At 42.3% G+C, this 27,808-nt stretch overlaps 1 protein-coding gene across 1 annotated transcript in view; it reads left to right on the top strand.

Moving 5' to 3' along the window:
• TLL2 (tolloid like 2) overlaps nt 1–27,808 on the top strand; it is a 121,568-nt gene that overhangs the window by 51,618 nt on the left and 42,142 nt on the right. Inside the window, exons 3-7 of the mRNA XM_047072661.1 lie at nt 868–945; nt 15,819–15,974; nt 18,731–18,848; nt 23,163–23,341; nt 24,352–24,457. Of these exons, the coding sequence (XP_046928617.1) occupies nt 868–945; nt 15,819–15,974; nt 18,731–18,848; nt 23,163–23,341; nt 24,352–24,457 (637 nt within the window). The remainder of the gene's footprint in view (nt 1–867; nt 946–15,818; nt 15,975–18,730; nt 18,849–23,162; nt 23,342–24,351; nt 24,458–27,808) is intronic.

The raw sequence follows: 27,808 nt of genomic DNA, 5'->3' as shown, positions 1-27,808 counted from the left end.
GTCGGGTACTTAGCCAACTGAGCCACCCAGGCGCCCTGGAAGTCAACAGAGCAGTTTCTTTTTATTTTATTTATTTATTTATTTATTTATTTATTTATTTATTTTTAAGAGAGAGAGAGAGAGAGAGAGAGGAAGAGAACGTGTGCGCATACATACACACACACACACACACACACACACTCATGCATGTGTAAGCGGAGGAGGGGCAAAGAGAGAAGGGGACATAGGATCTGAAGTGGGTTCTGTGCTGACAGCAGAGGGCCCGATACGGGGCTCAAACTCACAAACTGTGAGATCGTGACCTGAGCCAAAGTCTAACACTTAACCAACTGAGCCACCCAGGCACCCAACAGAGCAATTTTAAAATGAGGCTCACTCCAAAGAGAAAACCAAAATACTTATTTAAGCCAAGGTCGTAACTGACCACATCACATATTTAAAAGCAGCACTGATGATTTCTCCCTGCATTCCACACCAGGGGACCCCAGAAGGCTGTGTCCTGTTTACATTTGGGCTTCCTGATGGAGGTGAGGGTGAGAAAGCTGACTTCGAGGTTGACTCTGGGATTTGCCTGTTAACTTCGTGTATCTGGCTCCAAGTACCCTTGAGCTGGTCAAGGAGAGTAATCCGTTTATAATTTGTGCATCATGTGCGTGGTTATGGAAAAGCAGGTTCTTTTTTGCCCCTAACATCTAGAATAGTACCCAGCCTGTGATAGGCCCAATCAACCCTTGTTATCAAATCTTTCTTGATCTGCCAGGGATTCTGGTCATCCCTCAGTTGACCAGGTTTGCTCCCTCATTTCTTGGTGCTCCTACAAAGAAGGCTAATGTGTTCTCATGCTTCTTTTCTTCCTCATTCCTTTAGGTGGGCTCGAGGAGCAGCCTTTCGAGAACTGGCAGAATGCTACAGCCATGAATACCAGCAGCGAGGAAGCCAGAAAGGGTAATATGAGGCCCCACCAGGCCTCTGCATCCTTGTTTTTTTCAGCTGTGGTAAATTTCGCAGAATATAAAATTTCCATTTTAATGTGTACAACTTAGTGGCATAAAGTACCTTCACGATGTTGTGCAACCATCCCTCTATCTTGTTCCAGAACATTTTTATCATCCCAAAGGAGACCCCACACCTACTAAGCAGTCACTCCTCTTTTGTCCCTTACCCCCTGCCCTTGGCTTTGGAAACGTCTTATTCCACTTTTTACTTCCTATCACAGTAGACTAGAAGCACCGAGGTCTGTGGCCCTGAGGGAGTGTGTCCTCTTACTGAGGATGGACTGGCTGCCGGAGAAAGCCGTAGAAGGGTGGTGTTTGGTTGCTCAGGGACTGTATGGTCTTCAGTTAAACTGCCTTCTGGGTTTGACCTTTCTCATTGGTGCCTGGCTTGTAAGTTGCTGCCCCCAAGGGCTGACAGGAGAGATCGTGAGGCTTTGGGAACTGGGTATCTGAGGGAACAAGTGGGTATGGGAGGCAAGGTGGGAAGATAAAGCTGGGGTGGGGGCTCGGGAGGAGGGTATAGACTAGAGACCTTGTGTGTGCGCTGCTGGGGGAGGGGGCGGGTGGGGTTGTCTGTGGCCAGGGCCACCGGCCAAGTTCCTGCCTCGATAGTGCTGCTTCTGTCTATCTGCACACTAATGCTCACAGGAGTGTGCTTTCCTGGTTCTAGAGATTCTAGCCTGGAGATTATGGGTGGGGGTGTCTCACTAGAAGCGTCTCAGTTTGGGGGAGTTTTTCCCGTTTGGAAGCTGTGCTGGAGGAGAGAGGCTGCTGGGCTTTGGGCTGGCCTGCAGCCTACAGGAGTGAGGGCTCACTGCTGGCAATGGCGTTTCTTCTGCCTAAAATGAACACGGAGCAAAAGGAATAATTTTTTATTGAAGTATAGTTGACACACAGTATCAAAAGGAATGATTTTTAGAATCTTCTGATCCGTAGTCGAATGCATTATCCATTGCACCACTGGCCAGTCAAAAGGAATAATTTTTTTTATTTTATTTATTTATTTTAAGAGGGACAGAGAGAGCACGAGCACGGGAAGGGCAGAGAGAGGGAGATCCCAAGCAGGCTCCACTGGCTGTCAGCACAGAGCCCAATGTGGGGATCGATCCCACAAAACTGTGAAATGATGACCTGAGCCGAAATCAAGAGTTGGAGTCTTAACCAACTGAACCACCCAGACACCCCTATCATATCCTTATTTAAAGTTAAAAAAAGTTTTTTTTAACATTTATTTATTTTTGAGGGAGAGATTGAGAGAGAGACAAAGCGTGAGTGGGAGAGGGGCAGAGAGAGACAAAGCGTGAGTGGGAGAGGGGCAGAGAGAGACAGAGACACAGAATTGGAAGCAGGCTCCAGGCTCTGACTTGTCAGCACAGAGCCCGACGTGGGGCTCGAACTCACAAGCTGCGAGATCATGACCTGAGCCAAAGTTGGATGCTTAACTGACTGAGCCACCAGGCACACTTATCATATCTTTTTTTAAAGTTAAAAAAAATTTTTTTTGAATGTTTATTTATTTTTGTAGGAGAGAGAGACAGAGCGTGAGCAGGGGAGGAGCACAGAGAAAGGGAGATGCAGAATCCAAAACAATCTCCAGGCTCTGAGCTCTCAGCACAGAGCCAGACTCGGGGTTGAACTCACAAATTGTGAGATCATGACCCGAGCTGAAGTCGGATGCTTAACTGATTGAGCCACCCAGGCGACCCTATCATATCCTTTTTTAAATGTTTTTAAAAATTCTTTTCCCCGGGGCACCTGAGTGGCTCAGTGGGTTAAGCATCTGACTTCGGCTCAGGTCATGATCTCGAGGTTCGTGAGTTCAAGCCCCACGTCCGGCTCTGTGCTGACAGCTCAGAGCCTGGAACCTGCTTCGGATTCTGTGTCTCCCTCTCTCTCTGCCCCTCCCCTGCTTACACTCTGTGTGTATCTCTCTCTCTCTCTCAAAAATAAATAAACATTAAAAAGAAATTTTAAAAACATTCTTTTCCCTTTGGGGGACCTGGGTGGCTCATTCAGTTCAGCGTCCGACTTCAGCTTAGGTTATGAACTCACAGTTTGTGTGTCTAAGCCCTGCGTAGAGCTCTGTGCTGACAGCTCAGAACCTGGAGCCTGCTTTGGATTCTGTATCCCTCTCTCTTTGCCCCTCCCATGCTCATGCTCATGCTCTGTCTCTCAAAACTAAATAAACATTAAAAACTGTAAAGAAAAAAAATTCTTTTCCTTTTAATTTGGCTACCTCCTTCACTTCTTTTTTTCACATACCGTCCCCTACCCTTTTCTCTGTCATGCAAGCTTGATGACGTTGTATGCATCCTTCGATACTTTTTTCCACACACATGTATTCATATATACACTTAGGTAGAGATATAAACATATATTCAAATACAAGCTTCATCGCTTTAAAAAGTGGGACCATATTTGATACATGCTTTTTATGAATCATGCTTTTCTCAGCAACACCTCATGAGAAACTCCTCTAATGCATTTGTGATAACTTTATTCTTTTGAATATTTTGCAAAATATTCCTGATATGGATGGACTGTAATTGATCCAGTCATTCCCTTGTCAATTAACATTCACTTCATTCGAAGTTTTTGCCTTCGTGAGCAATGCTGCATTGCACTGACATTCCTGAACACACATCCTCACACTCTTGTTTTTAACAGGTGTTGCTAGAACGCATTTCAAAAGGTAAAACCATTCACGTTTCCATAGCAACTTGGGAGTGTGCCTTTTTCACTGTATCCTCTCTAGCACCAGGTACTAGCAGTGTGTTTAATAATGTAAACAGTGGTTTATTATTACTTAATTTTTATTTCCTTGACTGCTGGTGACTTTCAACATTTCTTCCTGACTTTGTCAGTGATTTGGGGGTGCACTTCTGTGATTTGCCTCTTCCTGCCTGTCTTCTGCTCACTTTGCTGTTGGGTTGCTGATCCCCCTCTTTTCAGTCTGGCCTCCTTTAGAGAAAGGCAGATTCATTAGCTGCCCCGCCCCTCCGACCACGTGACAAATGTGCATTTGTTTCTGTATCTCACAGGATATTTACTTCTGGGACCATGTGCGGGGCTCCCTTTAAAAATCTGTGGTTTCCTGCTTTGCTTTTTCTAAGTATTTTGACTTGCGCTTTCTCAGACTCTCCAGACATCTGGTAATCTTAGTGGCACTTCATTTTGGCCACAGAAACCCAGCACTTGGCGCTAACACTTGAGCGCAGGGTGTGAGGATGCAACTCGAGGGGTTCTCTATCCCTGCAGTAACATAGACGCCACACCTAATTTTTCCTTCCGTAGTGATTTATCGTTGCATAAAACCACGCCCAAACTTTGTGACTTCAAACAGTGGTTTGCTATCTTTCGCAATTCTGTGGGTTGACTGGGCTCAGTGGGATGTTTCCTTAGCTGACATCAGCCGGGTCACTCACCCAACTGCATTCCTCTAGCAGCTGGGCTGGGCCCGGATGGAAGGTCCAAAAAAGCTATAGTCACATGTGCCTCCACGTGGCTCTTCTCTCCACATGGACTTTCGTTTAGTTGTCTAACCTGAGATTTTTCTTACAGTATGGCGGCTGGCTTCCCAGGGGGAAGAAGCAGAAGCCGCCAGTCCACTTAAGGCCTGAACTCAGAGTACCCAGAATGCCACTTCTGCCACATTCTATTGGTCGACACAAGCCTAACCAGCTTCAAGGAGAAGAAAATAGATTCCACCCCTCAATGTGAAAAACAGCATGAGCTCACAGGAATGAGAGCTGTGGCCATATTCAGAGACCAGCTCCTACCTTCTCTCGCTGCATCTTACCTGCCCACCAGCAACAGGCATTGTCAGGGGTCTTAGTATTTTCTAGTTTGTTGGTGTAAAATGACCCAACCAAATAAAATTTGACAGTCAGACGCACTTGGGTTTGCATCCCAGCTTAGCCACTGAGTAGCTAGGACCTCAGATGAGTATTCGAACTCCACATACGACGTTTGGGGAGAATTAGAGGTAATATTTATGCAAAGTGCACAGCCAGGTTCTGGAATTTAAGAGGTGCTCACTGAATGTAGCTCGTCTACTTTTTCCTCCCTACCTCCACCTCCAAGAATAATAATATCCAGCATTAAAGTATATCATCCACCTCTGGACTGGGATTCCACAGCTGTTCAACAGCTGCACAGAAATACAATTAAAGGAGACCGGAAAGAATAAGGCTGTTGCAGTTTGTTAAAATTCTGTTTCTGGTAGGTTGGCCTGTGCATGGTACCCACACTGCACAAGAAATCTTCTTGGGGGTTTTAAGGCGGACAGTGACAATACTCCCCCAGCCACCCCTCCTCATACCCCTAAAACAGGCTAAATCCATAGTCCACAAACCCTCCAATGACCCTGGGCTTTTGGAAGTGGATAATGTCAAGGCTAGGCCAGTTTCTCCACTCTGTATTGCAGCAGCAGATGGGCAGGTCTTTAAGCATCCAGGGCAAGCCTGACGAGGAAAGAGACCCTCGTCACCCTCAAAGGTGAGCTGAAGGCAGGCTATTCTAGCCCGTCCCCCCAGCTTTCCCTCCGTCAGCTCCATCTTTCCAGGGCACTGTCAGGCGCCAGCCCGGGGTGCTCCTTGTTTTTGTTTGAATTGAAGATAAGTTGTGTCAATCTCAGATTCCCCTTTAATCACAGCCTGCCCCCCTCCCACCACCCCCAGAAAAAGAGACCGCCCAAGCAGGAGAAAGGATCTGAGGAAGCCCCCCTGCCCCGGCCCCCCTGGCTTCAGCAGCAGGTTTATTTCCTGGCATTATGTGGCTCCCCTCAGCCCTGACGGCAGGGATTTGTGCTCCCAGCTCTGGGGGGCTGGGGGGCTCAGAGAATTGCTCACTCAGCATCCCCCTGGCAGACCGTTTGGTCCGAGGAGTCTCCCTCCCCTGACGATGAGAGCTCAGCATGTATTTTGGGGCTGCTAATAGGATTAATGAAATGGAGTGTGTAACCGCTACTCCAATGAAGCTGTGACTGTTTTGATAGAGCCTGATTTCTAGAACCATATTCATAAAAGAGAATGAACCTTTCACTTTCAGTAACGGTTCCTAAGGGCTTTGTGTTGCAGGAAATAATAATGGAATCTTGTTTGCATTGGAGACCACAAACTTGGGTGCAAAGCACCACTCAGCTCCCGGACCCCTGAATGTCACTAATGTCAGTATATCTGGGTGTAACCACTGAACCTAACTGTAGGCATTCTCTCTAGCCTGTCCCCGAATGCAGACCTTGACAGTGATTACTGAAGCTCGCATTGAGCCTTTACGACTGCAGGCATTTGACATTCATTACCTGGTTCAATGCCCACAACACCACCATGCAGCAGGAAACAAGACTCAGAAGGAAGGAAGAGTGGCTTATCCAAGGCCACACCAGTAGCAAATGGCAGCATTTATCTTGAGCCTAAGTCTCCCAACTTAAAACCCCCTGCTCTCAACTTTTGGGCTATATCAGTGGTTCTCAAACGTCCCTGTGCTTTTGAACTACCTAAGAGCTTTAAAATCTCACATGCCTGGACTCCACTGTAGTTGGACCGAGTTGCCACCTCAGGGCAGGGGGCAGACACCAGAACTTTTAAAAAGCTTCCCAGTTGATTCACACGTGCAGCCAGGTTTGAAAACCATCATGCAGAATAATCCAGTCTCTGCTACTCTTTAGTCTTCCAAGGTTCCCAGGCAAGGTATGAATTTGCCCATCACCTTGGGGTGGGGGTTATGCAGATGGCTTGGCTGTCGGGATGGTTGCGTCCAGTGTGGGGGTGACCAGTTAAAAAATCGAAAATTCCTAGTTCCTCTCTTGAGAAGGCTGGGTCAGGCCTGGTTCTGTTTATGGCACACCTGTGCCTTCTTCTGGAGATGGAACATTGAATGGCTGTGGCCGCTGTGCTTTTTCAGAGAGAATAGGGTCCACTCCCAGAGCCAGATAATATAAATGGACTTTATCCCCCAGCCCACCCCAACCCCCAGTGTGTTAAATCCTTTCAGATGCCCCTGAGCTTCTCTTCAAATGTAGGACTCTTGGCCATAATAAATAACTACATCCTTCTATGTGGACTCCAATTCCAGATAGTAGTAATCCAAGAAAATCCAATAATGACAGTTGCATTAAGATCCTTCTTCCAGGCTAAGCAGAACATCTGTTTAGACATATTTTTAATCGGCAAATGCTTCCTGTGTTGAGTCCTCGGCAAATTAAATTTCTCACTGGACCGAGGGGGGAAGCTGTCATTCAATAACCCATCTCTGGAAATTACACCCCAGTCTCTTTCCAGGTGCACTTAAGATTTTCCCATGCTGACTCGGCTGCATACCGGCCCTAGCAATACGAGGTCACATGTATATATAGCACAGCTTGTCTGAGAAACATGGGATGTCGTAGTGCTGGTCCCTCAAATAGAGAGCTATTTCTGCCCATTCTGCAAAGGAGACTTGGCGGCAGAAGAAAATTAAGAGACTTGTTGAAAACCCTACGGGAAATGAATAACAAACTTCCACTTGCTACATCGCTGCCTGTGATTACTTAAGACGCGATGATTCTCAGGATTTAAACGTTAAGGGCGTTAGGGCTGCCGACATTTTGGAGGGGTTTCCGCCGCAGAATTGTTTGGACTGCAGGGCTGTTTATTTTTAGAATAACTCATCCAATTCATTCACTCAAAACACAAAAGCACCTGACTGTTTACCACCAACCAGGCACTGTGCTGGGTGTGAATAGAGTGGTGGACGAGCCAGCCACAGTTCCTGCCTGTGGGGGCAACTCAATTTGAAGGCACTTAGCTGCGACTTGTAGTCGAGGGTTGGGATAGCCAACTAGAGTATCTGCAGAGGCCTCGCAGGTAATGTCAATGGGTGAAGTGGGCTAGATGGGACCAAAGAAAGGCGGGGAGAGGTTCTGACAACCAGGAAAACATGTCTTGGCTATGGTGAGCAGGTACTGCAGAACTCGAGTGGGTTATAAATGAGGGGACATGGACCCAGTGTTGCCACATCCTTCTGTTTTTCATGAAAATCTGTATTCTTATGTGAAATCCCTTGATTTTTAAAAGTTGGCTTCTGAAGTGATATTAAACAAAAAAAACAAAAAACAGTGTGGGCCAAGAGTGTCCAAGCCAAGCAAAGCACATCTGCGGGATGGGTTTATCCCAAGAGTTGCAAGTGTATGACTTCTGAGCTAGAAATTCTAGCAGTAAAACAATTATTTTTCGGTTTAAAAATGTATTATATGCCAACCTTCTTGTTTATATGACTAACTGAATTAGTAGGAACCCCTATACAAATACAGAACTGCTAAAAATAGTATGGAACCTTTCCACCCTCCTGAATAAAAGATACACAGTTAAGATCAAAGGATAGAAAGGGAAATTTCCATGATCAGAAGAAATAGGGAACACAAACCCATAAAATTAAGCCTCAGATGGTGGTAAGACTTCGCAGAGGGCATTCAAACTGGGCTAGGATTTGGGGAACAAGGGGCCTATAAATAAAGGAGATGTGGGCTTGGTCCCATGTGAAGCAGAAAGTGAATACTAAGATCTTGCATAAAATGAGCACTGTCAAAGGGCTTCATATTCACTAAAAAAGAGAGAATAGAAAAGCTCTGCCCAGTGGCTAAGAGGAGTGGCAAGAAATCTTGCTATCTTTCCTAGGCTCTAAGTGTGGCTAAAAAAAAAGAAAAAAAATCTTCTATGAGCAACTGAATCTGAAAGCCTGTTCTCTCTACAGGTATAAGTTCTCAAATTACATTTCCTAAATATGGAAACCCTAAACTTAGAAATTAACTTAAAAATTGATCTAGGACCCTAGAATCCCAACATCCCTGAAAAAATGAAAAATAGGGTCACATTCATAGTTGATGGCATCGAGGGCTCCTTCCGATAGAAATGATCTCCCCTAAAAGTGAACTTTAAATAAAAACATTAGATACACAAAGAGTTAATCTATGAAGGAGAATCAGCAGAGATAATAAATTGGTGAATTAGTACCCAATGATACAGAAATAATAGAACAGTCTGAAGGAGATTAAATAAGTATATGTAACATGTCTGAAGAACCAACAGAAGAATTTGAAACTGTAGTAGGGAGGGGGGAAAAACAGGCAGATTAGGAAGCTACTAGATAGGTATGTCTTAGTGTTGGTCCCAAATAGAGAATTATTTCTGCCCATTCTCCAAAGGAGAGTTGGCAGCAGAAGAAAATTAAGAGACTTACTGAAGACACTATGGGAAATGAATAGCAAACTTCCACTTGCCACATTGCTGCCTGTGATTACCTAAGGCACAATGACAGGTGACAGAATGACCATTAAACTATAAGGATACCTTCTGTTGGTAACAATAAAGACCAAAAGACATTGGAATACTATCTTTGAAGTGCTGAAAGAAAAATATCTCGCAGCTTAGAATTCTGTACTTTCCCAGCTAAACTTAGTTTCCAGGGTGCAGATAAAATAAATTGAGTGAAGATGAAATAGAGTGAAGATAAAATAAACTGAGAGAGTGTATGATCATCATGAGAGAATAATAAAAGATGCATTTCCACGAGGAAGATTTGAGATGTGAGAAGTAGCAGTAAGCACAGAAATGGTGTATATGAAGGCAGATATAAATCTGCATTGCAAACAAACATATCACTGGTAATAGTGACTAATTTGGGGTCTTAAAAGCAAGTAAACAATAACATGAAAAATTGGAAGTTCTGTTTACAAATTAAAATACTTTAAGATCCTTGTATTCTCAGAATGAGAATGGAGATTCTGATTTCTTCAGATCTATCTTATAGTTCACTAATTCTTTGTACTTTGTTAAGTCCAGTATGAATGTTAAAAATAAAAGTCAATACTAAAATAGAAAGGAGACAATGGAAATAAAAAGTAAATATAGAAAAATATCTTAATCCTATAGAAAGCAATAAAGGAGAAATAAAAAGAAGCAAAGAAAAAGATAGCAGATAGTGACCACACACAGAGAGAAGGAAATCAGCCCAGGTATATCAGTTATAAAATAAGTCTAATTCACCTGTTAAAAGAGAGATTCTTAGATTGAGCAATAAGAAAAAAAATGTAGCTATTTGATGTTTATAACAGACATAACTAAAATCTAATTACACTTATATGCAAAAATCCTCAACAAAATGTTAACAAATCAAAACCATCAATGTATAAAAAATAATTATACACCATAATCAAATGAAATTAATCCAGGCATGCAAGGTTCAATATTTGAAAATCAACCAATGTAACCTTACCATATCAACAAGCTAAAAAAGAAAAATCCCATGATCATATCAACGAACACAGAAAAAGCATTTAACAAAATCTGACATTTACAATAAAAACACAGCAAGTTAGGAATAGAGAGAAATTAACTTGATAAAAAGCATCTGCCAAAACCTTACAGCTTATATCTTACTTAAAGTAAAAGACTAAATACTTCCTCTAAAACCAGGAACAAGGCAAGGATGTCTGCTTTCATGCTCTTATTCAACATAGTTCTGGAAGTTATAGACACTGCAGTGAGGCAAGAAAAATAATTAAAGGCATGAAAATTGGAAAGGAAGAAATAAAACTTTCTATTTCCAAATGACTCGTTTGTGCGTATAGAAGATCCGAAGGAATCTAAAAACAAAAAAACAAAAAACAAATCCTAGAACTAATAAGCAAATTTAGCAAGATGGCAGATACAAGGCCAAAACCCCCAAATTGCTTACATTTTTTAATGTTTATTTATTTTTTTTTTTTTAGAGAGAGCACGCGCACGCGCGAGCGAGCAAGTGGGAGAGGGGCATAGAGAGACAGAGACACAAATCTAAAGCAGGCTCCAGGCTCTGAGCTGTCGGCACAGAGCTCAATGCGGGGCTCCTACTCACAAGCAGTGAGATCATGACCTGAGCTGAAGTCGGACACTTAACTGACTGACCCACCCAGGTGCCCCTACATTTGTATATACTAAGAATAATCATGCAGAAATCAAAATTTAAAACACAATACCATTTGTAAGCACTCAAAGAAAATGAAATACTTAGATATACACTTTTTAAAAATTTTATTTATTTATCTTGAGAAAGACAGAGACAGTGTGAGTGGGGGAGAGGCAGAGAGACAAGTAGGGAGAGAGAGAATCCCAACCAAGCTTCATGCTGCCAGCACAGAGTCCGACATGGGGCTCAAACTCACGAAACCGTGAGACCATGACCTGAGCCAAAATCAAGAGTCAGATGCTTAACTGACTGAGCCACCCAGGCACTCCATCCTAGATATACACTTTCAAAAAACATGTACAATGATTGTATACTAAAATTACACAAGGCTGATGAAAGAAATCAAGAAAGACCTATGTAAATGGAGAGACATACTATGTCCATGGGTTGGAAGACTGAATATGGTAAAGATGCCAATTATCTCCAAATTGATCTACAGGTTTAATGTAATTCCTATCAAAATCCCAGCATGTTTTTTGTTTTTGTTTGTTGGTTTGGGTTGGTTTTTGGTTTTTTAAGACATAGACAAACTTGTTCTAAAATCTATATGGGCAGACATAAAATTTATGTGAAAATATAACTAGAACAATCATGGAAAAGAAGCCTAAAAATGGGAGTAATCACTCTACCAGATACTAAGGCTTACTGTATATCTACACTAAGCAAGACAATGTCATATTAGCAGAGGGATAAACACCAAGATCAATGGAACAACATAGAGAACCCAGAAATCAACTCACACACAGTATAACCCAACAATTCCTCTCTTAGGTATTTATCTCAGAGAAATAAAAACTTGTCTTCACACAAACACTTGTATATGAATGTTCATAATGGCTTTATTTGTAATGTCAAGAAACCACCCAGATGCTTTTTACCAGGTGCATGGTTAAACAAACTGTGGTGCATGCATACCATGGACTACTACTCAGCAATAAAAGGAAACTATTGATACATAAAACAACTCAGATGAATCTCCAGAGAATTATGCTGAGTGAGAAAAGCCAATTCCCAAAGTTACGTACCGTAAAATTCCACTTATATAATATCCTTCAAATGACAAAATTTTCTAAATGGGGAACAGATTAGAGTTGAGAGTTTAGGGATGGATGATAGGAGAGGGGCAGGGAAATATGATTATACAATGTCAACATGAGGGATCCTTAGGGTAATGCAGCTGTTTAGTATCTTGATGGATACACAAACCTATACATGTGATAAATTCTGTACAACTACACACACACACACACACACACACACACACACACAACTATATGTGATGCTGGAGAAATCAGACTGAGATCAGTGGATTACATTAATGTCCATATCCGAGTTGTGATATTGTACTGTAGTTTCATAAAATGTTGCTACTAGTGGAAGTGGAGTTACACAGGATATACAAAATCTGTCTCTATTATTTCTTATAACTGCATGTGAATCTACAAGTATCTCAATACAATTTCAATTTATAAAAACTATTTTCATATACAATAAAAAAATTGAACCTCAGTATTATGACCATTGCAAAATTTCTTTTATTGTTTGTTGTGGGAAATGTAATTTATTCACAGAATAACGCCTGTTGAATGACTCATTTAAAAAAAAAAGCTTAATTACACAGATCAAAAATAAATGAGTGGAGAAAAGCTATATGAGGCAAACACTAATCAAAATAAAACTGATACAGTAATATCAATATCGGCCAAAAGAATCTTTATTATGGATGAACATTATTACAGATAAAGAGGGTCATTAATGATGAAATAAATAATTCACTAGGAGCCTTTAACAATATTTTACTTGTATTAAAAAGCGTAGCCTTGAACAATATAAAGCAGAAGTTAAGAATAAAAGAGAAAATGACAATTCACAATCTTAGTTGTCAGGGATGCTTAAAGCACTTTTCTTGGTAACTGATACACCGAGGAGCCAAAATATTTGTAAATAGAATGTGTGAACAACATATGTAGCACCCCTTAACTATCAATTATGGAAACTGATGCGCATTATCCCAAGGACATATGGAACATTTATAAAAATCAATCACATACTGGGCTACAAAGGAAGATTCAAAATACCAAAGAATTGATACCTTGGAGCATGGACTAGTCATCTATGGCCAGGAGGCCAAATCCAGCCTGCCATCTGTTTTTGCAAATAAACTGTTATTGGAACAGAGCCATACTCATTCATTTACATATTGTCTATGGCTGCTTTCACACTACAGTGGCATAACTGGATAGTTGCAACAGAGAATATATTAACCACAAAACTTAAAATATTTACTGTTGGCCTTTTACAGAAAAAAGTTTGCTGCCCACCCCCGCCCCTGCCTTGGAGAATGGGTTCTTAGAACACAAAGTAATGTTAGAGATTAATAACACCCACAGAGAAACAGATGTTTAGAAGTTAAAAGTCACACTTCTAAATAAGTCAAAGATCAAAGAAGAAAGTCTAAATGGAGCTAATAGAATATATCAATGTCTGATATTGAAATGTGCATGTCAAATGATAGAATTCAGGTAAAGGGGAACTCAGAGAAATTTTAGCCTTAAAATGTTAGTATTAGAATGTAAGAAGGATTGAAAATTATGTGCCAAACACTCACCCAAAGAAGCCAGAAAAGGATGATCAACTGATTTGTTAGGAGAGTGCCAAGACAGTTCTGTAGGGGAAAAACTAATTTTTTCAACAAATGGTGCTAGAAAAACTGGATATCCACACGCAGAAGAATAAAATTGGACCCTTACCCCAGACCATAAACAAAAATTAACTCAAAATGATTAAAGACTTAAATATAAGCACCAAAACTATAGAACTGTAGGTGTAAATAGATATAACATAGATATGAATCTTAGTGAGGTTAGATTAGGCTGTAATTTCTCAGATATGGCCCAAAAAGCATAAGAAACAAAAGAAAAAATATGGATGACTTGGACTTCATCAAAATTTAAAACTTTCATGCTTCAAAGGACACTATTGTAAAAGTAAAAAGACAACCTACAGAAAATATTTATCAATCATATGTCTGATGAGGGTCTGGTATCCAGAATATATAAAGAATAATTATAACACAGTAAAAAGACAATCCAATTAAGACATAGACACAGGATTTGAAAAGACATTTCTTCAAAGGAGATATGCAAACGACTGATAAGAACATGAAAAGCTGTTCGGCCGTCATTAGTCATTAGGGAAACGCACATCAAAGCCATAATGAGACGCCACACCATACCCGTTAGGATGGCTAAAATCAGCAAGCTTGACAATAGCAAATGTTGACAAGTATGTGGAAACACTGGAACCCTGGTATGTTGCTGAGGGGAAGCAGTCTGGTAGTTCTTCGAAGGGTTAAATATAAAGTTACTGTGTGACCCAACAATTCCAGTGTTTGGCATATACCCAAAAGAACTGAAAACATACTTCCACACAAAAACGTGTACGTTAATGGGCATAATAGCATCATTCGTGATAGCCAAAAAGTAGAAACAACCCAAATGCCCATCCGCTGAGAAACGGATAAACACATGTGGTATATCCACGCAATAGAATATTATTCAGCCGTAAGTTACAATGCGGGACTGATCGATGCCACAACACGGATGAACCCTGAAAACCTATTAAGTGAAAGAAGGCCAGACACAAAATGCCACATGCTGCATGATTCCATTTATGTACAATGTCTAGAATAAGCAAATCCATAGAAACAAAAAGTGGATTTACTGGTTGCCAAGGACTGGGCGGGGTGTTGGGGGGAGGGTAGGAATCGGGAGTGACTGCTAGTAGGTTTCTTTTTGCGGTGGTGAAAGTGTAGAGTTCTGCAGTGGTGATGGTTGCACGACTTTGTGAATATACAAAAAACCACCAAGTCGTATACCTTCAAAGAGTGTCTATTAGGGTGTGTGAATGATATCTCCAGTTTTTAAAAAAGAGAAGAAGATAGAAAGGAAACATCAGAATAAAATAAGTGAAAATGGAAGGAAGCAATAACATACGTAAAATTAATGAAATAATAAAAAATGAAAGGGACCAACAAAATCAAAAGCCGATTTTTAGGGAAACGATGCAGAAACTAGAGAGCAAATGCTCCAAGTGAGAATCGTGAGGGAATCTGAGCAAGCAGCCTGAAAACAAAAGCTTACATTGTCTGAATGACCAAGAAAATGAATGTGGAGTCAGCTCTTTGGTTGCCATAGGTTTGAGCGATTTTATCCCACCTGTCTATCTCTGCTATTTCCGGGAGCCACACCTTGGACTCAGAACCTTAACAGAGCCTCCATTTCTTCTGCACGTTTCTCTCTGAAAGGTCCAGCTGTGCCAAGAGACTGGGAGGAGTTGGGGATTTTCTGAGGCTCAGCTTTTTCCAGGGGGTTGTCTTGCAAAGAGTTTATTTTCCCAGCATCACAGACTGGTTCACTCTGTTTGTCAGACTGGCCAAATCATTTTCAAACTTTACAACACTGATGGGTATTTCATCAGGGCAGGGGACTGGTTCAATAGTTTCCTCGGGTGTTCCCAGTGCTAAGAAGAGAGCACACCCCTAACTCGGCTCCTTCCCAAAGGATGCCTTGTCCGGGCAGCTTGAGTCTGAGGGTCTCTGGCTGCCCTTTGCCCCACAGGGCCTGTCCAGGGCTTCCAACGAGCCAGACCTGCTTTCCTCAGAGGCCTGGCACCCTTACTAACACCCAGGGGTTCAAAACCCTCAACAGACCAAATACCCCCTGTAGAACACAGGTTCTTCACACCCCCCTTTTTATGGATTCATGAATAATACAGTCTTAACCATAATGTACAGAAGGAATTCAAGGCAAAGTAAATGGCAGCATGCCTCTCTTGCAGATGGCCAGGAAAATGCTATGCTTCTGCAGAGCCCCGGGACCTCGAATGCCAGAGCTGAGACCTTTTCTCCGCGTGTCCGAAGAGCCACAACCTCGAGGGCAGAGAGGATATGGCCTGGAGGGGTCATCCCCTACGTCATCGGAGGGAACTTCACTGGTCAGTGGTCCCAGATGAGGCCTCCTTTGAGGCTGGGTGCCATCTCCCTAGGTTGACGGTATCCTCCCGGGAAGAGTCCAGGTGGAATGGAGCAGATGCTGGGACCATAGCAGTCCTACCTGCTAATGCTCCATTGTGCACTAAGCCTGGGGAAGCTGCAGTCTCTGGTAGGGCTGTGTCTTCAAAGGTGGCCACCTAGTCCCCAAGGCTTCGTGCAGGGCGTGACATAGGGCCCTGGTTTTGAAATATAGGCAGAGGTTGCACAATGGGTATGTGAGCAAAGCCCTCCAGACAGAAGGAAGCTGTGAGTGGCTGCACAGGAAGGCTTACCTGTGTTCTGCCTGGATGAGAAATCTGGACCATCCCCCACCCCTGCAAGCACTCCACACGGTAACCAGAGTGGCCAACCCTGGCTGGGCTGTGGCACCTGCCAACAGTACACCCTGGGGCAAGTTACTTAACCCCTCCATGCCTCAGTCCCCTCTTATGCAAATGGGGATGATAATATTTTCTAATCCATAGGGTTGTTTTGAGAATTAAATGAGTTAATTTAGATAAAGCACTTAGAATAGTGCCTGGCACATAGTAATATTTGCTATTGGTATCATTATCTTTAAAATATGTATGTCAGCCAGTGGCTTCCCATCACTACAAATGAAGCTGAAACTCTTGACCATGGCCTCCAAGGCCCTCCTCCAGGGAGCCCTTGCCCCCTGTCCCACCCGGTGTCCTACCCTGTTCCTCCTCTCTTCTCCCCAGTCCCTGTGTGCTGGCCTCACAGGCACCTTTCCTTTCTGGAGCATGCCCATTTCATGGCTGCCCTAGCACACCTGCACTTGCCCTGTTTGCCTAGAACATTCTTTCCCCAGACCTTCTCATGGTTTCTTCTTATCATTGGCACCTCGGATCAGATGGCATGTCCCCCCAAAAGCCTTCTTTGCCTCCCTGGTACCCCCAATACTCCCACGAGCCACTCACTCTCAGCACCCCACTTTCTAGTCTTTGTAGTACTTCCCATTACCTGAAATGCTTTGACTTTTATTTTGTTTGCCTGTTTTTTGTCTCTGCCCAATCGTTGTGGGAGCAGGGATCTTTCTGGGTTTTTTTTTTTTGTCTTGCTTTCATTCCTATATCTGCAACACCCAGAACAGAACAGTAGTAGACATTCAACAGTTATGCCCATAGCAGGCCTGGCCAGTATTAGTCAAATGCTTGAATGGAAAGCCACACGGAGCTGCCTCTTCCAGGCTCTCAATTCTGCCAGCACCTACAAGTCGGCCTCCTCTCTGCGGTTCTGTGGCTTCTGGGGGAGGCTGTTGATGAGGCAGCTGTCCCAGAGCCACTGAAAACCACTGATGGGTAAAGGCACTGTGAAGACGTGGGTGACAGGGACCTGGGACCTGGCGGAGAGCACGGAGTGGCTCCAGGCCACCCCTCCTCTCTCCTGGCAGCGTCACTCATGAGACAGTAACCCAGGATGCTTGCCGGATACTTAAGTAGGTGCTGGTGATAAAAAGGCCAAGACTTCACCTCTAGGAGCTCCCAGTCCTACTGGGAGAAAAGGAGCGTGCCTAATGGATTTGAATGTTGGAATTTTGACCAGCTACTCACCTTTGGTCTCTGGTGCTTACCTGTGTTCTTTCAGAGCTGGTGTGCTTTTCTGACCAAAGATGTATATAACCTTCATCAAAATCAGCTAATTTTATAGAGGGAATTTTCTTTATGTGGTGGTTTTTGTTAGTCTGTAATTAGTGGGATTGCTATTTTGGTGAGTGCTTGAGCTATACAAACAATTTGAACTAAAAGTGTCAAGATGTAAAAAAAAAAATGGACAGCTAGGTGACTCTTTATTCTATATGTGTGCTTTTGGGGACAACAATTTGACCCCCACCCCCATGTCTTCCAGGCTATGACGGGAGCCTCCCCAGTGCTTTGTTTGTTTGCTTTTGGCAACAAGGTCACTCTAGAACTCAGAACCCACACCTAATCATAATTTGTACTCCCCAAACCACTATTTTTTTCTAGATCCTTCTCATTGTTTCTAGCAAAATCAAAATAGTCTTCTTTATCTCAGGCTGATAGATTTTTTTAAAAGAATACTTACCGACTGTAAGTAACTATCAGCCACAGTTTACAGCTACTTTGTTGTTGCTCCCAGACAATTTACTTATTGTTCTACTTTTCAACACATTTCCATTCAAGGAACTATGAGGACATGTTCAGAGAAAGTATGAAATCCATCTGTTTTCAAAGGCTTTGTAGAAAATGAGGCGCAAGGATCCACCAGAAGACACTGCACGCCCATGCAAAAGTAGCATGAATGTACATGAAAATAAACTTTTTAGAGCATATGGACATACACTCCTATAGATATAAAATAAAAAGAGGCTGCAGAATGCAGTACTGGTGAGCTCCTTCAAAAGCCTAAAATTTCCAAATTGAATAACCCGAGTAAGATTTTTCTAAAGCTTAATTAAGTACTTTCCCTTCACAGGACAAGTTGGGGAGCTTGGGATATTCTGACCATCTATTTTTACTCTCTTTTCCAATCCACAAGCCCTTACTGAGTTCTGGTGATTCGGGAAAGTTATATCCTTAGCAAGGGCAATCCTTATTCCTAGTGCATTTCTATCTTGGGTCACCCCAACAAGTTCTTTTGATCATTGGAACGAGTGTTGTAAGTCAGCACATCTTACAGCATCGAAGGAAGGCACGGACCTATCAGTGAAGTGATGAGCCTTGCCCTGTCATTTCAGGAAGCCAGAGAGCCATTTTTAAGCAGGCTATGAGACACTGGGAGAAGCACACCTGTGTGACCTTCATAGAAAGGACTGATGAAGAGAGCTTTATTGTGTTCAGTTACAGAACGTGCGGGTAAGTAAGTGAAAGCAAGACTGTCTCAGAGGAATCAGAGGCAGACAGATGGCTTGTGAGTCTTGAGTTTTCTCTGTACAACCAAATCGTTCCAAGGAGCTGTAATAAGTAGCAATCTAGGGTTTGTCAGAAACTCCCCTTGCCATCAATGAACTCACAATCTGGTGACAAAGTAGGTGGGTCAAGAAGAAGACTCTAGGAAGACAAGGGGTCTGGATCTCCTGTCATGGGAGCAATCGAAGGAATTGGGGGTGTTTTGTATGGAGCAGTGGTTCTGAACCAATTTGAGGTCAGCAATCCTACTGAGAACCTGATGAAGCTATGGGCTTCCTCATGACAGATATGCATTTATGCAAAACTCTGTGGGTAATTTTATGGGCTCCGTGGGCTTACAGACTTCCTCCAGAAAACACAACACACAATAAGATGCCTGGATTTTGATTAAACTTATCTGTTATGCCAATAAATGTAAGTGTGACATACTCTCTCACTGGAAGAAAAAGTTCCCCGTTCTGGTTCAAATACTTAAACCCAACTACATGGCGTATGCATGAAATGACTACTGGAAAAATGACCCAGAAAGGTTTACATGTAAAAGGAAAGAAGGCATACAGGCAAATGCTAACAAAAAGAACGTTGGGATCATAATTTTAGTTATAGACAAGGCCTTTTTTGTTTCATTCCTGTTTTGTTTTGTTTTTAAAGTCAGAAAGTGTTTAAAAAAAAAGGTGAGGCACTTCATAATGAGAAAGAGTACAAGCTACAGTGAGAATATAACTGTCATAAATCTTTATGCACCAAATAGCATAGCATTAAGAGTCATAAAGCAAGCCCCAGGGAATTCAAGGGGAAATTGACAGAAACACCAGCAGCAGGCGACTTTATTTCATTTCTGTCAACTCAAGTAGATCAATGTCAAGTTGACCAAAAAATAAGTAGAGATCTGTTGAGGACTGGAAAAATGTAATTAAGAGTTGATCCTATGGGTCTATCAGATTTGGCAATCTGATAACACATCTTTTCTTTGTAAGTGCATGTTGAACATTTATAGACATTGTCCATCTATTAAGCATTAAGAACACCTCAATGAGTTCTCAAAGGCAGAAACAGCATTAAAATAGGCTATGATTACAAAGCAATGAAACTAGACATAATAACAAAAAGTAGAATGAACACGCCTGCATTACCTAGTAAATGAAAAGCTCTATTTTTTGTTTACAACTCTTAGATCATAAAGAATTCAGGATTGATATTATAAGATGTCAAGATAATAAAAGCCCTGCAATTCTAAATTAAAGAGCTATGGCTAAACCTGTGTGTGTGTGTGTGTGTGTGTGTGTGTGTATCCCAAGAGCCCACATTGTATTAAACTGATAATTCTAGAAGCATTTCTGTTAGAATCAGGAACAACAAGGCAAAGGTGTTCATGATCACCACAATTATTCTACATATTTTGGGAAATACTAGCTAATATAGTTAAATAAGAGAAGGAAATACATATGACAAGTATCGGCAGGAACAAGGCAATGTTTGCATTGTTTGAAGCTAATATGACCGTGTCTAAAAACCCAGAAAAGCAATTGAGAAACTACTAGAAACAAAAGGAGACCCTATTAAGGTGACTCATTACAAAAGTAGTAAACAAAAAATTATTTTTCCTTATAATGAAACAATCAGATACACTTCTGTAATAGGAAAAATATCACTTTAATAGAGACATAATAAATAATATCTCTAAGAATAAACCTAATAAAAATGCAAGAATGCTCCAGACCTGTAAGAAGAAAATGCTAAAACTCTAAGGACACTTAAAAAAAAAGTAAAAATGGAAATTCATACCACTTCCTGGTATGGGAATATTCAACATTGTAAAGATGCAGAACTCCCTAAAATAACCTATAAAAGCATGCCATTTGGATTCAGACATCTACATTTATGTATATGTGGGCATATGTGTATATATATTTCGACAACTTAAATAAATGGCACTAGAGTTTATCTGGAGGAACAACCATGTAGAAATAACCAACAGAGAAGGAGAGAGACAGAGACAGAGAGAGGGAGAGAGAGACTGAGGCAGAAAGAGGGATATATATATATATATATAGAGAGAGAGAGAGAGAGAGAGAGAGAATAAGAAGAAAGAGAAAAATAGAGGGATATATAGAGAGAGGCATAGAGAGAGAGAGAGAGAAAGGACACAGGGACAGGGGGATGGAGGTATGGAGGGGATTATGGGGAGCGGTCTGATGGTCTGTTCAAACATCTAGGATTTAAAATGCAAATGAAGTTAGTAATAATTAAAACCATTTGGAACAGAACAAAAGAGTTTAAAGTGCATATGCCTATACATGAATTTAGGTAACATCTTAAATGAGTGAGAGCTGGATTAGTCATTTGGGATATTTTAATACTGAGATAGACAGCTTGTGAAAAAAATAAAGCTGGATTCCTACCTCACTTCTTACATCAAAATGATTCTAGCCGGATCAAATATAGTAAACATTTTTAAAAGGAAAAATAAAGAAATGAAAAGAGATTTAAAAATTATTTTGAAAATTTTACTATTTTATTATGAGAGAAGCAAGAGTGGATTTTATTTATGATCCTGGCAGGTAGATGGCCTTTCCCAGCAGGATGTAGGAAAGTGAAGACATTCCATACATTGAAATTTAAAAATTATATGTGGTGTAGACAAAACCAAGACAATACATAAACAAAAAAGCAAACTGAGAAACAAAGTGAGAAAAATACTTGCAATACATTTGACAATCAAAAGACTTGTTTCCTTAATTCACAAAGGGTCCTTATGTATCATTCGTAAAAAGATGGACAGCCCAAAAGAAGATGGGGAAAAGAGGTGATCACATAGCTCACAAGAAAAAAAATACAAATGTCATAGAAAACATGGAAAACTCTCCAATCTCGATACACTGAAATACCATTTTTCACCTATCCAACTGACAAAAAGAATTCGGTAAAGCCAGTGTTGGCCAGGTTGTATGGAAATAGGGCTTTTAAATATATCATTAGTGGGCATATAAGTAGACCCAACATTTGGGGATTGCAATTTGATAGTATCTATCAAATCTCAAATGTATGAACCCGTTTATCTCTCAATCCCAATGCTACAAACAGGAGTCCAACCATTTATTTGTTTTGCTTGTTGTTATTTGTTTGTTTTGTCTTCCTCTCCCATAAGGCTTTGTTTAACTAATAAAAATTGGAATCAGCCCAAATGTACATTAATAGGAGTCAGATTAAAGAAAATTTAGTACTTTGTTGCTTTGAAAAGAATGAAGGAAGTCTGTATGCATTGTTATAAAAAGATCTCTACATTAAGGAGGAAAAAAGGTAAAAATTAAGGATGATGTACATAGTGCATTTTATAATAAAAAGTATACATATCTAATTTTTCTGAAGGATATCCAAGAAACTGTTAACAATGGTTATCTTTGGATGAAGAGATTAGAGATGGGGGTGAGAGACTTAATACTTGACTCTTTTGAACACATACTTTTAAAAAATGTTTATTTACTTTTTAGAGAGAGAGAGCACACAAGCAGGGTAGGGGCAGAGAGAAAGGGAGAGACAGAATCCCAAGCAGGCTCCTCACTGTCAGCCTAGAGACCAACGTGGGGCTCAAACCCACGAACCATGAGATCATGACCTTTGCCTAAATCAATAGTCAGACACTTAATTGACTGAGCCACCCAGGCGCCCCAGAACACATATTTCTTTTAATGTTTGATAGACTTCAGCTGGGTGATAGAGGTGGTGGGGTTGTGGGCCATGTTTATTTCTTTTCTTATACTTTTCTATATTAGGAATAATATATAATAATATGTTAGGAATAAATGTTACTTGAAAAAGCAATTTTGCCCAGAAGGGGAGTCATTCCTAAGGCTTCTCCGATAAGGGTACCATGCTTTACAGAAACTCAGCTGACTCCTTTCCTCGTCATCAGAGATGATTCAGGAGAGACTTGGGGGTGCAGGGTTGGGGAGGGTATGGGCTTTATTCCAGGAAGAGAAGCCTTATCTTCTTTGGGTTCTCAAGTGGATCCGTGACCACCAAAAAGGAGAACAATTTTTGGAGGGAATTTCTGTATTGGGAGGTAACTTGGACAATGAACGTGCTTTCAGCTCTGAATATCTGTTTCTTTTAGATTAGCGTGTGTGTGCGCGTGCGTGCATGTGTGTGCGTGCACACACACACACGTGCACGCACACACACAATCACACACATGGGGAAGGGCATTAGACTCTTCCTATTCTCTGAGCGGCTGACCTGGGTATTTCTGCCACTGTCCAGCTGTTGTTCCTATGTTGGGCGTCGAGGAGGAGGCCCGCAGGCCATATCCATTGGGAAAAACTGTGACAAGTTTGGCATTGTGGCACATGAGTTGGGCCATGTGGTTGGGTTCTGGCATGAACACACTCGGCCCGACAGAGACCAGCATGTCACCATCATCAGAGAGAACATCCAGCCAGGTAAGGAGCCAGTACCGAGTCTGGAAGCCACTGGCCAGGAAGGTGGCATCCCCTGGGTCAGGCAGGGTTAAAGGAGAGGGGTTTCAGGGACCCGACGAATGCTCATTTGTTAAGTAAGGAGGCAGCAGCCCTACTGTGCAGACATTTGTTGCTAGCACTGCCACTGTTATTTGTGGCCCTTCCTGGGAGGTCATCTGTCATAGCTTGTAGGTTACGGCAGAAACGAAGTGACTTTTCATGTTGTAAAAGGACAATGAAATCCAACTCCATTTCCTAAAAGGAACAGAATGGACCAGAGTAACTGTTGCAGGATCAAGGCTGAGAAGCCAAAAAAAAAAAAAAAAAAAAAAAAAAAGAGTTCTCCTGGTTGCTTTTATAAGAGTCACTTTTGCTGACTTCAGCAACACATCCTTTTGAAACTGAAATACAATTAGGACACAAATACATGTAAAAGTAGTATTTTGGCCTGGAAATGTTCTGCCCCGAGGCAGGTAGTGTCTAGACTAAAAACAAAACAAAACAAAACAAAAAAACAAACAAACAAAACACCCCACTTCTTATATTAAATAATTTTATATAGAAGTCTATGTTGAACATGAAAGTAGCTGGTTGAATAATATGTTTGCCTTAAAATGCTTTCAAGGGTCTGAATTGTGAACTATTTGGGATTGAACTTAACTCTTTGATTTTTCTTTTGTTCTTCAGTAGCAAGATCAGAGATTTTTTTTTCTAAGTTTTTGAACGATCAGATTAATATCGAACCTGCCTACAAACTTAGTATAAGAGTTTCCAGGGGCACTTGGGGAGGGGTTGGGTGGTGGGTTGGAAGAACAGGGCTGTTTGAAGTTTCAAATTTCCAGTCTGTTAAAAACAATGAGAACGACCACAACCCTGTTATTTGGGCTAACAGAGCTCTCAGAAGTTGCTATGGGCCCTCCTTCTCCCCCCTCTGCCTCCTTTCAGGTACCTGCCTTGGTTTTCAAAGGCCTTAACAGAGTGTTGTGTCACAGGTCAGGAGTATAATTTCTTAAAAATGGAAGCTGGGGAAGTGAGCTCTCTGGGAGAAACGTACGACTTTGACAGCATCATGCACTACGCCCGGAACACCTTCTCAAGGTCGGAATCTATGCTTATGCCTCATCTGTGTTTTACTGTGCCTGCCGCAGGCTCGGGTCGGATTCCTGGAGGTCTGCAGAGAGTGGGTCTCTGCATGCTCTTAGCACAGTTGGCCTGTCTGTCCTTGAAATACAGTGGCCTCTGGGCTGCAGTGAAATATAATCTAATCAGGTTCCCGCTAATAAGATTGAATCCCATTGTGAAGCTGGTGTTCCATCATGCCCTAATGTCACAAGCAGCAAACTGGAAAGGGGAAATTATCTAGAGGTTGGCCGGGATAATAACTTAGGGGCTCTGTGTAAAATTTCCAGTGGGTGGGGGAGTCTTCCAAAGCACGTCCTTGATGTAAGCCTGGTGGTGCTAACCAGTTCCCTTAAAGAGGTGTGGTTTATTGAAAGCTAGACCATATGAGAGCTGGGGGAGTTGTAAATCATGGATTCATTTTAGAGGTGAAGAAAATGAGGCTCCAGCCAGCTCGAGGGCACACAGGTAGCTGGGGTCAGAGTGAGAACAAAGGTCCAGGTTTCCCGCCTGCTGGTCACACTTGATGGGAGCTGGTGTACCCAAGTATGGCTGGGGCCAGTGATTTACAGCCAGCATTGGTAGGATCTGTTTTGATGAGTTATTGCTGTGCTGGACTGGGTGTGAAGTATTTCCAATATTTCCCTTGCTTCTAGACCATATGCGTGTTGTGCATATAGAAGTGTCCCCCAACTAATCCCAGTTTTGTGGGTGTTTCCATTCTTGAGTTAGAGGAGATACAAGGCATATGTTCTCTCACTTGCCACTTTTTTCTCAGTTTCGTCTTAAAACCAGCTTGTTTGCTTTCTATTTATCTATTTAATTACTCAAAAACAAAAGGTTCGATTGGGTTTCCAGCATGTACACAGGACAAGAAACAAGTAAATGAGGAAACTTGAAGATGGGGGAGGGGAAAATAAGGGTAGATAGCTGCATGGAAGCTTGGAATCAATTGCCTGTTCAGAATATATGCCAGTAAGTCATGCACACTTTGGTCAGACTGGCAGCAAATCCTGCCCTGTGCTTCTTAGTAGTTATTGCAAGGAAGGAAACAATCCATTTCATGAGTCGCCATGTCCATAAAGATCAAAAGAAACCATTCCTTCAGGAGACACACAGCTCTTGGGAGTGTACCCAGGGCTCATTGGCTCTTGGGTAAGCCTGCTGAAAGCATGCTGTTGATGAGGTCATGGAACTGTGGGAAAGAGTATCCAAACCTCAGCATCCCATGTTCCCAGTTGTAGCGGGAAGGTGGTGCTGTCCCTCTGGCCACACAGCTGATTTAGTTATGGTCACCATCCTGCACCCAGGGGGAATCTCTCCAGAGCTCTAATAGGTGGAGTTTTGTCAACGTCAGCATCTTTGAACAACTGGCATGGGAGTGACTGACCCTGTTTTCATTACTCTTCTCCTGGATCCTTGGCAGAGGATATGAGGTGCACCATGTAATGAAGAGACCACTGGACTGAGAGTCAAAGACTGGGTTCCAGGCCTCGTGCTCTCATGCACCGTGCTATTGAGGGAGGTATAGACAGTAGTTAGGGATAGCTTTGTGCTGGGTCAACTATCCACGTCCTTGGGCATCGGTTTCCTCATAGGAGGGTTGGACTAAATGTTCTTTGAGCCTTCCAGCTCAAACATTTCCTGTTGTAATTTCTTAATCAGTGCAGGTGGGCAAGGCACTGACAGATGTTTGCATTCATTGCCATGTGGACATTTGAGGCTTCCTCTTCCATGTTGGGAAAGGAGACTTCGAAGGACCTACTCTGGGGGTTTGTTGGGGGAGTCGAAGAGACAATGGGTGGGCAGGATGACAGCCCACCATGAAAGGTCAGAGCAGGGATGCTTGGGTGTGGGGGCTGGGCTGCCTTGAGGGTTTGGGAAATGGTGTAGGAAAATCTGGGCCACAGTGCATCAGCCCCAGAGATGGCAGGCTGCTGAGTAGAGACAAAGTATTGATTTTGTAGAGAATCACTGTCAAGTTGGCCCAAGTGAGAAGGTTGTACTTTGGGTCTTGTTTCCATAGCTGTCATGACTCTTCATATTGCTTTATAAGTTGTCTATTAATTATTCTTATAAATTAATCGAATCCTATGTACCTGTTACATCCCCCTCTGGCTCACTAGACTGAGATCTTTGAGTGCATCCTCTTCTCTCGTCTCCAGCACCTACCACGGAGCCTAGCACAGAGTAGATATTCAATAAATATTTCTTAAATGAAAAAATTAATGGGTGGATCAAAGGAGACAGGGAGATCTGCAATGCTGGACTCGGTGAGGGAAGAAATTTCCATTATCGTCATTGCATTTCTGTCCACATATCCACAAATGTGGTGGTCACTTCATAAGGAGAATCTACAGGCGTCTCCTGTTCAGGGGGGGTTGGGGATGAATTACTTCCAATGGGCTATAGGAACTGCACTGTCTCATTGGTGCCTGCCATGTGCCAGTTATTAGGAAAAGCTCTGAAACCAAAGACCAAGGCAAGAATGCAGTGTCTTCTGGGACCAGCATTTCTTTTCTTGTTTTTCTTTTAAGAAAAATCTTTTTTTGGGGCGCCTGGGTGGCGCAGTCGGTTAAGCGTCCGACTTCAGCCAGGTCACGATCTCGCGGTCCGTGAGTTCGAGCCCCGTGTCAGGCTCTGGGCTGATGGCTCAGAACCTGGAGCCTGTTTCCGATTCTGTGTCTCCCTCTCTCTCTGCCCCTCCCCCGTTCATGCTCTGTCTCTCTCTGTCCCAAAAATAAATAAACGTTGAAAAAAAATAAAAAAAAAAAAAAAGAAAAATCTTTTTTTTTCCTGTGATCTCTAGCTCATAATGCCATCCCTGTCACCCCCAAACAGATAACCATTAACAACACTGTTGTCATTGTAGAGCAGTTTATCAGCACTGACCAGTAGAAGCCCATGGACCAAACCCATGAAATGATAGTTCCCCAACAAGAGTACCCAGAAGCCCTCAGAGGGAAATTGGCGAGGGGCAGCACATGTGTGTGATAGGCAGCTAGGTAGAAGCACAGCAGCTCCCATGAAGGCTTGGAAGGGAGGCAGACTTCTCCTTCTGCTACCGTGATGTCATCTATTGCCTCAGAAGAGTCTACCCCCAAATGTCATGGTTTATAACAGCAACTTATTTTTTGTGACATTGTGGGTCACTCTGGCTCATTCTTCTCTGGTTTTGCCTGGAATCATTTCCACAGCAGTAGTCATTTGACAAAGTGACTGGGCTGAGAAGTCCAGGATGGCCAGTGCCATGTCTGGCCATTGTGCTGCCTGTGCGCTGGGGCCCCCCCGGTTTTCCTCCCTGTGGCCTTTCAACTTCTGGCAGGCTGG

The sequence above is a fragment of the Lynx rufus genome, unplaced genomic scaffold (assembly GCF_022079265.1).
Source record: "Lynx rufus isolate CCGP_SWC_20201006 ecotype Redwood Valley unplaced genomic scaffold, mLynRuf1.p SCAF_11, whole genome shotgun sequence".
Lineage (NCBI taxonomy): Eukaryota > Metazoa > Chordata > Mammalia > Carnivora > Felidae > Lynx > Lynx rufus.
Note: the sequence above shows the minus strand (reverse complement) of the source record. Positions and strands in the feature narration are given on the sequence as shown.